The following is a 13,722-nucleotide window of genomic DNA, read 5'->3' on the forward strand; positions in this document are numbered from 1 at the left end:
CAACCTGCCAAGTGCAGAGATTGCAGGGACTCAGCATGCCACTGTGCCTGGCCCATGATTGAGTTTTAATAGTCACTAGGGAAAACTTTGAAATTACTGTTCCAGTACTTGTAAAGAAAGGTCCACATAACTGATTTATATTTTTTATTCTCTTCATCAAATTCTTTAACACGTGATACACAACATGGGGAAGTCACGTCTCTGAGCAAAATTTGCTCATCGTTTCATCCGCCATTCATTCACTGATTTGCCATTTTATTGTTTCTTATTCTCTTGGCAAGGTGGTAACAACCGGAAAATGTCAGGGTTTTTGCCTGCAGAAGTCTTTCAGTCCAGTGTTGCCAACAGCAAGGGAATTCTGAGGGGCCTTGTTTTGGAGATGCATATTCCTTCCTCCAGCTCTCCAAGTATGTCTACCTAGCTATCCAAAATCAGCGAATCAGTTTCCCGAAATTATATAACTTCAACCAACAAACCTGGAATTCGATTTTGATTTGCTTTAAAACGATCACTGCTGATTTTTTGCCTCACTGATCTTTTTGTCAGCCACTGCAGTTCAGTTTTAACACACCTCGTTTGTGAGAGGCTGTGCTAGCACTCTGGAAGTTTATAATTATGTTCAGTGTTTGTGGGATGGAATGGGGAAGAAAACGACAAATAATTATAGTTTCGTTGGTCAGAGTCTGCCAGGCTAAGTAGTAGAAATACGAGAAGCGGATAAAGCTTTTGGCATTCTTAAAAGTCGTAGGGAAGTTCCTGGCAGACTCGGGGACGTGGGGTGCCCTTGCCACTCCCGCGAACGGGGGAGGACGCTTGACCATCAGTTGACCTCAACTCTGCGATCTCGTTGGAGGCCTTCGTCTACAAGTGTTGCCACTAACCTGGGCTCTGAGGAACGCGGACGGCACTGGAGCCCAGCTCTTGGGACAGGCTGCGACGGCGCGCACGGAAGTGCTCTTGGCTCTCTCCAGTCGGAGAACGACTCTTCCCCCCCAACTTCCTCCTGGGGCTGGGCTGCTCGGCCTCCCGGGCCGGCTCCTCCTCCTCCCCTGCCTCCTCCCACTGCCCGCCGCAGCTCCCAGGCCGGAGGTGCGGCGCTCACCCGGGCAGTCCCCAGCACAGGACGCGGCGTAGAGTCCAGCGCGGGGGCGGCGAGGGGCCGCCCGCGCTGCCGTCCCCGCCCGGCGCACCCTGCGCCCCACTTCCAGGGCGGCCGCTTGGAACTCAGCCCTCCTGCCTCTCCCAGCGCTGTCCCAGGCTAGCTGGGAAGTGAGCGGCCGACAAGTTTGGGCGCGCGCAGGCGGCGGGCCGCTGGCACCGTGCGCCCCGGGAGGGGCGGCCGCCGCTCGGGGCTCGGCGTCCCGGGCGCACTTCGGCTATGGCTTCTCCGGTGCGGCGGCGGCTGCCCCTTCGCCCCCGCCGCCTCCTGCTGCTTCTCTCTGGACTCCTGGTGCCTCTCTGCGGCGCCTTCAACCTAGATGTGGACAGTCCTGCCGAATACTCTGGCCCCGAGGGTAGTTACTTCGGCTTCGCAGTGGATTTCTTCGTGCCCAGCGCGTCTAAGTAAGTGGCGGCACTTGGAACGCGAGCCCACCCCCTCCCCCATCGCGCCCCCACCCTGCCTTTCCCCACCCGGGCTGATCTCCGGGGCGATCCCGGCGTCTGTGTCCCAACCTTACCAACCCCGGGGTGGCTTATATCTTGAGTGGGTGAACTATTTGGGGGGATGAGCCCCCTTAGGCACTCATCACCCAGTATCATCTCTTAAAATTGGCTGGAGGCAGAAGGAGAGAGAGCTTTGAAGCAGTCCTGTTCTTAAAATTCAGGAAAAGTGCGAAATCAACAAAGACTGGTCCTGCCGGACTTCGCACAGCTTCTGTGTTGGTTAATTTCATCTCCCAACTGCTTTTTCTCCTATACCAGTTAGCCTTTTCTGCTTCCCAGATATAACACCCGTCCTTTTCTCCCTCCCCCACTCTTTCCGCCTCTTAGTCTGATTCTGTTTCTTTTCACTCCTTTTCCAGACATTCTGATGACTAAAGTGACCATATTGTTGTATTAAATTCATTGTGTCTTATCTTTGGGACTGTCAGACCTTTGAGCATTTGAGTTGAACGGATGAATTGAATGTGTCATCTGCGCTTTTTATAGTGATTCACTATTTAGGTCATTGTTCGGAAAGAACAAGGGTGTTTGCTGAGTTTTCACTCGCTGCAGGTCACTTGAATACTGCATTATTTAATAATTCAGTTATGTTTTCATATTGGAAGTGTTCTGCTTTGCAACGACCCTCAGGATTTGCAACAGTTATGTTCATTATTGGATTGCAGATTGTCTCTGACTTTACTGAACACTGACATCATTCTCACCCCCACCCCCACTCCACTCCCATTTTAGCCTTAGAAATACTGATTTAATGAGTGTTCACTGCATAAATTATATTTAAATCTTTTCAGCAGTGATACTGTACCTTCGGATCTAAGGTCTTAGAAGTTTTGACAACATATTTTTGTTTCTATATTTTCTCTGTTAGGTGTCTTTTTTTTTTTTTTTTTTTTGGGAAGAAGGGTTTAGGATAATTTCAGTGGTCAGTTCCTAGGGCCATTTTCCCAATACATTCATACCTAATTCGAGGGTGGTCTAAATATTTTTCTGGCACGGTTAGGACAATCTCTAGGATTTATTCTTTTCTTTTTTTCTTTAAAAAAAAAATTTAGGTGTAGGTGGACACAGTACCTTTATTTTATTTATCTGTGTGGTGCTGAGGATCGAACCCAGTGCCCCACGCATGCCAGGCAAGCGCTCTACCACTGAGCGGCAACCCCAGCCCTAGGATTTATTCTTGACATTTTTTTTCAGAATGTTACCGAGAATCATTCATTTTGATAACCTTTGCAGCAATACTTAGATTGGATGCAGTTAGTGGAAAGTAGGCATTGTTTCATGTAGCAAACTTAGTTTTGTTTGTTATTTCCAATTACAGTGGTTCTTGTGACCTGAGCACAGATTTTCCAAACTGGTAAAAATATTAACTTCAGATAGCATTTACAACCTTCACATTCTATTAATCTTATTTAGGGGAGGGGGGTACACGAGAGATCAGATGAAAGGGCCTCATACATGCTAAGCCTACACTTTACTAGTGAGCTACCTCTTTTTGCAAGGGAGTATCAGGGATTGAACTCAGGGGCACTCCACCACTGAGCCACATCCCCAACCCTGTTTTGTATTTTTTAAATTTAGGAATAGGGTCTCACAGAGTTGCTTGGCACTTCACTTTTAACTCTTGATCCTCCTGCCTCAGCCACCTAAGTGGCTGGGATTACAGGCCTTGGTGTTACCTCTTGATTTAATCATTTTACTTAGTTTTACTATTCTAAAAAAATGTTTTGTTTACAGATATTTTTAAATGTATATGTTTTGACAGTATAATTTCATTGAGTCTAAGGATGCATTTTTAGATTTAATTGGTTCAGAAATTCTGATGATTGTTAAAATATATTATGTATCTTTGGGTAAAAGCTAGCATTTAAATACTTCAATTGATGGAGTGTTTTGCAAATGTTGTTAGTTCTGCAACAGTCTTCTTGAGTTCACTGTAGGAATACTTGACAAACTGACACTTTTAAGCATTTTTACCATGGGAAATGCAGTAATATTGACTATTAATGATATTTGCTGTTGTTAGTTGCAAGGCATGTGGCTGATCTTTGGCCAGTCATTATAATCGTTGAATATACTATGACCTCACACATCTATATGACCTCATATGTTTATATAACCTCACCTGTGGGGCCTTTAATGGTAACCTAAAATTGAATTTGGGTTTGAGTTCATGTAATACTTTGAAGTATTCATCAGCAACTTTGTTACTGGTAGACTAGGAAACTCTAGGATTAAAATTAAATTAAAAATTAAGTAAATGGAAACCCTTTGAGGTTTTTTAAAATATAAAATATATGTAAACAAAGGTTTCTACTTACCTTTTCAGATTAAACACAGATTAATATTAAAATTGTGCTTAATTTTGTAGAAAGACACTTTTAAATTTAATAAGTATTGGAATCCAAGGTACGTGGGATGTCATTTACTATATTGTACTTGGATTTATTATTGTTATTTGGTGTTATCATAAACTTCTGGGGGAGCACATAATAAAAAAGTGTTTGCTAATTAAAGAATTCCTTTCCTCCATAGGAGGAATAATTAGTGAACAAGCAAAAGTTATAAAGTCTACTGCTGCCCCTTCTTCTGGTTTAAAGTGTCCAAATAGCTTAGTCAAGCTGTAGAACTGTTTAAAACCTTATTTTTATTTTTCTTCTTTTTTTTTGCCATGCTGGGAATTGAACCTGGGGCCTTGTGCATGCTATGCAAGCACTTTAAACTAAGCTACACGCCAGCCCATCATTTTTCTTGTTGTAGAAAATTATTATTGAATTATCTCCATATTATTGTTAAAATTAATGGGCCAGTGTTTATTAAAGAGAAGGAAAAATGAAGTACTAAGCAAAAATGTTAAGGTGGCTTCTGTAAACATTGCTCCAGAAATGACCCTTAGGTTTGAAGTTGGAATTTCTAAAAAGAGAGATTAAAAATTATGGTAAGTAAAATATTAGCATTTCATATTTTTCTTTCTGTAAGCATTGATTTATAGAGACTGTGTTGTTGTAGTTACATAAAATCGAAAGATCAGATTAAGACCAAGATCTGTAATCCTGTTTTTTTATGAAGAATAATTATTGGAGAAATTAAAAGCTGCATACTAGGTTTGAGTACTATAATGATATTTTACATTAGTAAATCTATTTTACAATTTGCAGGGCACTTTTACATATATCTCATTTCATTTTCAGCATGCACACCTGGGGAAGTAGGGGAAAAGCCAAGAACTAGTTCATGTAGGCAGGGAAATAGAAGCCAAGAGTTTATCTTAAGTTATTTGAGCAGCTTGGTGTAGGGTGGGGACAATGGGGGGAGCAAAAGATAGCATGTATAATTCAAATCCCACTTACTTTTTCTCTTCAAATACTGATTTTTTATCCACTATGCTGGGGGTCAGACCCAGGGCTCTGAAAATGCTAGGCAAACTCTTTAGTACTGAGCTACATCTCCAGCTTACTACTCCCCCAAAGACTTTTTCCACAAATACTGATTTTTTCCCCTTCCCAGGGATTGAGCCCAAGGTGGGTTTACCACTGAGCTACATCTCCAATGCCTTTACATTTTTATTTCGAGACAGGGTTTTGCCAGGTTGCTTAGGCCCACACTGAGTTACTCAGACTAACCTCGAACTTTTTTCGATCCTCCTGCCTCAGCCTCCCAGGTTGCTGGGATAACAGGTTTGTGCCACTGTGCCTGGCTTCAAACTGAATTTTTTAAGAAGAAAGTAAGTAAGCAATTTCCTTATGTATTCTCCAAGTAGTATGTTATAAGGTTCTCACTTTACATAGATATTTTTGTATGTACACACACATACACATGTGCATTCTCCAAGAAGTGAAGTTCTCATTTTACATGTGTGTGTCTGTATATATTTGTATGTATGTGTGTGTGTATATATCACATATATATATATTTATATAAAAATGTTATGTAGCACTGAATTCAAATTTTTGCCTTTTTTCTTATTAGAAACAAAAGGATGTTTTTTAACTGTTACTGTGTGTTACATGTGGGGGAGGGGTGGGTGAGTATTTTATAGAAGGAGAATTTCCTTTTCAGTCTCTGAAAGTCCTAACATGGCAATACCTGGAAAGTTTTTAAACAAAACTGCTGCCCTGGCTGCCTCTCAGATCTAAAAGTAGAGCTCTGAGGTGATATTCCAGGGGTTTGTGGATCATTTCCCCTTGATTAGCCCACCTTAATTCATTCTGACTAAACATGAGCTCCTTTTTACCAAGAGATCTCAGTTGCACCTCTACTTCTATTAATGGTGCCATCATTTTCTCTGTTGCCCTGGAAATAATTTCATATTCCTCCCTCTCATTTTCTATTTTTCTTTGTCTCTCCTACTGCACTCCTCCGACATTAGTCAGTGCTTAGTCACCAGCAGAAGGTCTCAGAAGTTCCTCCTCTGTTAGGGTTTCCTGGTGTCCCTCTCTGCTTTCCACTTCTATTACTGCCTCCTTATCTCAGCCCCAGTCATCACAGGTGTGGTCCCTGGTGCTCAGGTCCATTCCCTCTGACCATCATCTGACTCTCGGACATGTCAAAATTCTTATATGATTCTATAAGTTTTATATTTCAGAAACATCCTTTTTTGATCCTGAAGTTCTTCCGCTGCTCAGGTTCCTTCAAAAGTGCTTCCCAGGCCAGAGTAGTCCAGACTTGTTAACCTGGCTAAGGCTGTTATGGTCTTTGTCAATGTGTGTGCCTTTCTTAAACTTCTCATTTCATTTCTCCCTTCACCATGGTAACCACTGTCACAATACTGTACAAAATGACTCCAGTTTATAAACTTCAGCGTGGCTTTGTTGATCGATTTTTCTCATCATAAATAGCATATATGTGTGGACCACAGTCTTTATTATTTAGAAAGCAAATCTTGTGTAGATTACTCCTGATTAAGGCCACAAGTTCATAGGACATAGAGAAAGGAAAAATCTGTGGAATTTTCAGTTACTGTTTCTGCTTTACATCATATCATTGCTGACTCTAATATTTTTTTAAATGAAAGTAAATCTGAAGCTGGAATTATAGCTATGAGATCACATGCAGCACTGTTTTATCTATATTTCTTTCTACATACATGTGTAATATTTTTTTCTGAAGTTCTTTTTGGTGAAGGCTCATTGGTCACCCTGGAGTCAGCTAAATGTATTAAAACATGTTTTATCTTGGAAAGGTCAGTGCTGAAAGGAGCCAAATAACTCAGTTCATTTGGAGGACTTGAAAAATGTCCTTGTCCTTGTTTGGCAGATTGCCCTCCCTTGGTAGCCAGGGTCACATTCCCTGAAGCAACTGCCCTTCAAATGCTCTTTGGATGGGAAGTGCATCCAAAGGGCATCTTCCTGGTTGATTTTCAGATCCTGCAGTCTGTCTCACTTCTTTTTCCCCTTCTTGCACCTCTCCCTTCCTGTCTACCTTTTTTCTCCTTCTCTTCTCTTCTCCTCTTTGTCCTTTCCTCCTGTCTCCTTCCTTCTGCTCCCTCCCCTGCTTTAATGTCTCCCCTTACCTTTTAGTGATTCTTGGCATGTTATCAATAACCTATCTGGGGACGTAAACTGTAATTTTGGAGTTCTAAGGAGTCACTTATTGCTGATGAATCCAGTCATCTCAAAAGAATGGTGAGGATGGGAATCCTGATACTATTCTTGGGCAAACTTTGTGGAGGGAGATGGAGTCCATCAGGAAAAAGTTGAAGACATGTGCATGGAAGTTATTCAGCCATAGATGAATACTTACATATAACCATGGAATGGTGGTTCATTGTCCATCAGTGAAATCTCTTGTCAACCTCCTGGAACCCTGTGCATACACTCAACCTGTCCACTTTGTCAGAAAATGTTGTAAGCCAAAATTTCTACCCTTTATGAGTTTCTCCTTCATTTGAACTGCTTGACCATTCCTAGCTCTTTGAGAAAACCGAGGAAGGAAAAGAACTTTTAGAAACATATTTTAAATTTTATATATTCTACTCTGTTAAGAAATAGTTTATTATATTTATTGTATTAATTGTTGTTCCAGTTGGTTCCAATACCATCATCTTGTATTTTTATGATGCTTTTGGATTGTCCGAGTTTGCATTTGTCTGTTGTTCACCTTTACAAAATTTCTCTTGTAAATAATTACAGTGGGCATTGTTATTTCCATTCACTGGAACAGGGAACCAGGGACTCAGAGATTTAAAGTGACTTCCTCAATTGCTTTGCTGTATTTATAACTTTTAGTTCTAAACTTTCCATCAGACAGTGCTGCTTATATTGTGAACATTTTTTTTCTGGTCTGTTACCTCTCTCAACTGAATTCAGCTGCTGTAGCCATTTACTATTCATCTAAGAATGTGTACTTTAAATGTTACTTGTTTTTTTTTTTAACAAAGCATTTCGTAAACAGGCTTTTGATTTTTGCCATATATATTGCTTTTTATATTCCTTTCTTTTCTCAGATAGCATCTTTTACTGCTCTACATCTTTTAATCTATGCAAATATTTATTTTTTTCAGTGCCCAACTATCTCTTAAGACTTCGACATATGTCTAAGGTAGTCTTACTTTGTCCATCTCTCCATTTCTCCCTTTTAAATAATTCTTAAATATCTTAAAAGTAACAAAAGTGTCTTCAACTTTTTTCTTCTTTCAGGCTAGGATTTAGATATTGACAATGCTCTCACATTTCTTTTATATTCTATGTTTTTGTGGTGTTTTATCAGTGTGCAAGTCTAAACATGAAGGTATGCTTAGAAAAACTGGGTGAGCATCCATATTAGTGCATCTAATTACTGTCATTTCATGCCTATAATGTGCAAATGGTTTGCTGAAAAGCAGCAGCCTTGTTTGTGGTCTTATGGAAGGAGCTCAAGCTATATGCTGCCAATAGAGTGCTGTTTTCACTCTGAGGACTCTCCTACTTCAGCCTTTCTTCTGTCTTTGATGAAGGCCTAATAACTTCCCAGCTCTCTCTGTCTCACAGTGCCAAGTAAAGAAGATATCTAAAGTCCAAAATTGAATAGAGTCTTGTTTGTTTGCTTTGTTTTGGTTTTGGGTACTGGGGATTGAACCTGGGGCTTTTTGCCACTGAGCTACATTCCCCAGCGATTTTTCAATTTTTTAATTTTGAGACAAGGTCTCTTAAGTTGCTTAGGGCCTTGCTAAGTTGCTGAGGCTGGCCTCCAACTTTCATGCTCCTGGCTTAGCCTCCTGAGTCACTGGGATTACAGGTGTGCATCACAATACCTGTCTTTGGATAAAGTTTTTGCATAGGGAAATTGTTTTAAGGATAATTAAATGGTTGGATGCTTAGAAGAGGATGATTTCTGCATCCTAGGGATGTTAGAGCATACTGAAAAATTACTTTTTAATAACATATGATTAGTTTAAGACTGAGAAATATAGCTGTTAAATTTACCTGTTATTATGAACTTTTTTTGAGTTCTTACATGTGGCATGCATATGAATGAATTAGAGCCCCCTATATTCAAAAAAGCTATTTATCGTAAGGTGGGGATAATAATTTTGACAAAAAAATTATAAATGGTTCCATAGAGTGATAGTTGATGCCAACCTAGAAATGAGTTTGCAGATTCTGTGAACCAGCTTTCCAGTCCGGACCTTCTGTAACCTGGTATGGTCCACAACTCTAAAATCATGTACTTACCTGTGTATTGCCTTTCTTAGGACTGCTGCATGAATGACCCAAGCCCTTTTCAAGGTATAGGCCTTGAAAAGCACACTTGTCTGAAATGTTATTTTTCCTCAGAATATGCAGAAAAAAAATTTAATTCAGATAATAGACAGTTTTGTGATTTTTGTGATCATTTCTTTTTCTTTAATGGTGCTGGAGATAGAACCCAGCACTAGACTTTCATGCCAGGCAAGTACTCTTTTACTGAGTTACATCACCAGCCCTGTGGTCAAAGCTTTGAACTACTGAAAGAAAGAACATTACATATGTAATTTATGTATTTACATATATGTAAATTTACATATATATGTAATTTAGCTATGTCAATCAGTTCAGCTCTGGGAAAAGAATAAGGGGGTTATAATGATCAGGAGCTGCTCTGGTACTCATGGAATTAAGAGTCAGGAGTGGGGGTAGGTAGCAGTTCTTTTACTTAATCTTAATTTTTTTTCCTTGTGAAAGATTCTCACTGAATGAAAACTAAGTTGATTTCCTATCCAGAATCATTTTGTTATAATGGAAGAGACCCAGCATTGGTGTATTATTGATGCCAAATATGACTGCATAAAGCTTTATTAAACAGGGCGTGGTTTGCTTGTGAGTTTCATTTTTATTTTCAATTTGCAGGTTTCAAGGTAAGTGTCAGACAGCAAGATGCTTATAACTAATAATTCACACAGCTGGTTATTTGTCTAGTCTCGATGAAATTTGGTAACTCCTGCCCAGAATAAATGGAATTGAAATTGATTTAAGAAAATTAAAATGAGTGCATTTCATATTTAAAATATGGGTTTGTTCACAAAAGGGGAAAGCAATTGTAATTATGTCTTTTGCTAGAAGCTTTTATTGACTTAGCATTTAATGAAATGAAATGATAATGACATAGCATTTACTTAGTGCTGTGTCTACCCATATCCTGTTTTTTCTTCCTCTACATCTCAGTCAATTTCTTTAAAAGACTGAGCGCCTCTGACTTGTCCTCTTTCTCTTCTGAGTCCTGCGAGTGGTTACTCATCAGTGTCCTCCTAGGCCGACTTCTCTCTCAAGCTTCTCCTGGGTGAGCACATCTGTTTCGTGATCTGACACTCTCAGCTCATTATTTCTCAGGCAGAGCTCTCCTCAGAGCTCCCGGCTACCAGTTAGGTGTCTCAGACATCTCAGGTTGACATACTGAGCTAAATGCATGGTTTCCTGTAAATACTTCCTCTGCCTTCTGCTCCGACTCTAAGCTTCCCTCCCATCCATGCACACACGAAGAAAGCCTAGGTGGCATGTTTAAGTGTTCCCTTTCTCCCGTCTTCAAAGCCACCAACTTCCCCTGTTTATTCTACTGCAGATATTTTTCCAATCTGCCTACCTTCCTACCGCAGATCACTGTTACCTCCTGGCACTACTGCAGGTCTCTTGCTTTCCTTGTTCTATTTTTCTCTTTCTCTCACTCTTTTTTTTTTTTTTTTTCTTCTTCTTTTTTTTTTTGGGAGACAGGGTCTCCCTACATAGCCACAAGTTGGACCTTCAACTTGTGATCCTCCTGCCTCAGCCTGCAGAGTAGCTGGGATCACAGGAGGAGGCCACATGCCTGGCGGTATCCCTTTCTTAATGGTTTCTCCGTAGGGCATGATACTAGTTTTCTTTTCTTTTCTTTTTTGATTTATTTTTATTGTAAACATATGGGATACATCTTGTTTCTCTGTTTGTAGATATTTAGTTTTCTTAGGGTTTCAAATGGACCATAGGATAACAGTCTTGCGATGACTGAAAGGCCCTGCTGGGTTGGCTTGTGCCAGACTCCCCGACTGTTTATTCTGTGCCACTCCCAGCTTGCTCTCACTTCAGCCACACCTCTTCTCCTGTAACTCCTGCACACTACATTCCTTCTTGCCCAGGATCTTTCTATCTTGTTTGGGGTTTCCCCCTCCCCCTCCCACTCACTCATCCCACATTTCTTCTCTGCTCTTTCTTCACCCAGGTGCCCCTGAAGACCCACCTTCTAATCTTGTTTACCTCAGTTTACTGTGAGTTCTGGGGAGATCATTTCCCTGACTGCTTTATCTTAAGGAGGACTCTCTTCCCCATTCTTTTTTTTTTTGAGGTGCTGGGGATTGAACCCAGGGCCTTGTACTTGTGAGGCAAGCTCTTCTTCCCCATTCTTTAAAGTCAGCTTTCCTAGAGGAACTTCCTGTCATTTAAAGGAACTCTGCTCCCCTCCATTCCTTGGAGAAAACTTTCCTTTCTCTGAAGATGGTCTCCCCTCCTATTCCCAAGTAATCTCTCTTAATCAATTGTTGGCTCCCTTCATTATAACATGAGTAATGTGTCTCTTTGTTGATGAGTTTCTTTTCTCCAGGGTCCTCTTAGCCTTACTGAGAGCAGGTGTCCTTAGTTCTGCACTGCCTTTATGTAGAGGAGATGCTCAATTCACATCTTTTTTGAATGAATAAAGGACAACAAAAAGACAACATTTTCATGTACTTAAAATTTTTGGCTGCTGATGGCTTCTGATTATTTTGTCTTAAATTTATTTTACACTGATAAAAAAGGAAATAGTCCTAATCTTTAACCAGAAAACCCCTACATTACTCTTGTGAAGAGAATTTTATCAGTCACTGTTAAATGAAAGGATCAAAATACAATAGTTCTAAACAAAGGTAATTTTTTAAAATAGGAAGATCGTAATATTTATAATTATCATAGTTTGAGATAATTTATTTAGACTAACTTGTTTATTTTGCTAAGCGTTCAGGATATAGAGAGTACATTACAGGGGCTGGGGTTGTGGCTCAGTGGTAGAGCATTTGGCTGGCATGTGTGAGGCACTGGATTTGATCCTCAGCACCATATATAAATAAATAAATAAAAATAAAAGTTCATTGACAACTAAAAAAAATTAAAAGAAAAGAAAATACATGACAGGGTACTAAATTACAGTTAGGTATAAGAAGCTCTGGTGTGCTGTTGCATAAGAAAATGACTATAGATCACAAGGTTCTCTGTACTTCAAAAAGCTAGAAGAAAGTATTGTGCATGTTTTCACCTAACAGAAATGTTAAAATGCTTTAGGCGATAGATAGCTTCACTCTAAATATTATATAAAGTATACATGCATCAAAATATATCACAGTGCCTCATAAATATACACAATTTTTATGCATCCATTAAAATTAATCCATTAAAAAAACGAATATCAGATCACAAAACACCAGCACAAAACTTCCTTAACTCTAGGTAGCATACATTTTTGGAGCAGCTTTTTTGAGATATGTGACATACAATGATTTGTACATATTTAAAGTGTATGATTTGACCAATGTGCATTTTTAAATGAATGTAGCCCTGAAATTATTTTATATATACTTTGTAGATGGACATAATACCTTTATTTAATTAATTTATTAATTTATTTATGTGGTGCTGAGGATCAATTGAACCCAGGACCTCACACATACTAGTCAAGGGCTCTATTACTGAGCCACAACCCCAGCCCTGTCTTATAATATTTTTAAGATGAAGTAGACCAAATAATGCATGTGTATAAGAGAATACCAAGTGAATGAAGAAAATTATGCCTTCTGTGAATGGTTTTTAAGAGTATTTGTAGATAATAGCAAAAGAATGAGTGTCGTCCCTCATAAATTGTAAGATATTGCTGTCGTATGGTGTCAATTAAAATATTGTCCATTCCTTTCGTATTTTAGCAGGATGTTTCTTCTGGTGGGAGCTCCCAAAGCAAACACTACCCAGCCTGGGATTGTAGAAGGAGGGCAAGTCCTCAAATGTGACTGGTCTTCTAGCCGCCGGTGCCAACCAATTGAATTTGATGCAACAGGTAAATGTTGATACTGTGGCCCAGTCTCTTAATTTACATTATTTTTTAAATGATTTTTTTAAAATAATATTCATTGCTTTAATAAAGTAATGAATGTAATTACCACAGACCCTCAGGAAGAGTTATGTAAGAACAAATAATTTACATCTCTTTGATTGCTTTAGATGTCTTCCAATTTAAACTGGTAGTGTCAACATGCAGAAATTTAGGGAACATCTATTAACATAGGTTTGTATTTCTTCTAAGGAAAAGGAGTTGAGAGACCCAGAAAGCTTTTTGTCATTTCTCTGTCAGCCAGATTGAAGCAGGACTCATTGATCATTGTTGAAGATTAGCTTTCTGATCATGACTTCATCCAAGCCTTGGGCTATAGAAACCAGTTGAGGAATCTTTTGTATTCACGTTGATTTAGGTGACTTAAAACAAACAAAAATCTCTCTTACTCAGAATTCAGTGGGAATTCTGTTGTGTTTCTGGTAACAGGATGATTTCATCTTCAGGGGAAAATTTCAGTGTCAGGATTATAGTAATAAGGAGAAAAATTGCATAATTTAA

At 39.5% G+C, this 13,722-nt stretch overlaps 1 protein-coding gene across 2 annotated transcripts in view; it reads left to right on the forward strand.

Annotated features, from left to right (window-relative positions):
* Positions 1-935: 935 nt before the first annotated feature.
* ITGAV (integrin subunit alpha V) overlaps positions 936-13,722 on the forward strand; it is an 81,454-nt gene continuing 68,667 nt past the window's right edge. Inside the window, exons 1-2 of one of the 2 annotated variants that reach the window (XM_079132979.1) lie at positions 936-1,563; positions 13,040-13,167. In XM_079132979.1, the coding sequence (XP_078989105.1) occupies positions 1,379-1,563; positions 13,040-13,167 (313 nt within the window). In that variant the 5' untranslated portion in view covers positions 936-1,378. Of the gene's footprint in view, positions 1,564-13,036; positions 13,168-13,722 lie in introns of both variants that reach the window. The other variant, XM_079132978.1, reaches the window with a different exon arrangement.

The sequence above is a fragment of the Sciurus vulgaris genome (assembly GCF_902686455.1).
Source record: "Sciurus vulgaris genome assembly, chromosome: 3".
Taxonomy (NCBI): Eukaryota; Metazoa; Chordata; class Mammalia; order Rodentia; family Sciuridae; genus Sciurus; species Sciurus vulgaris.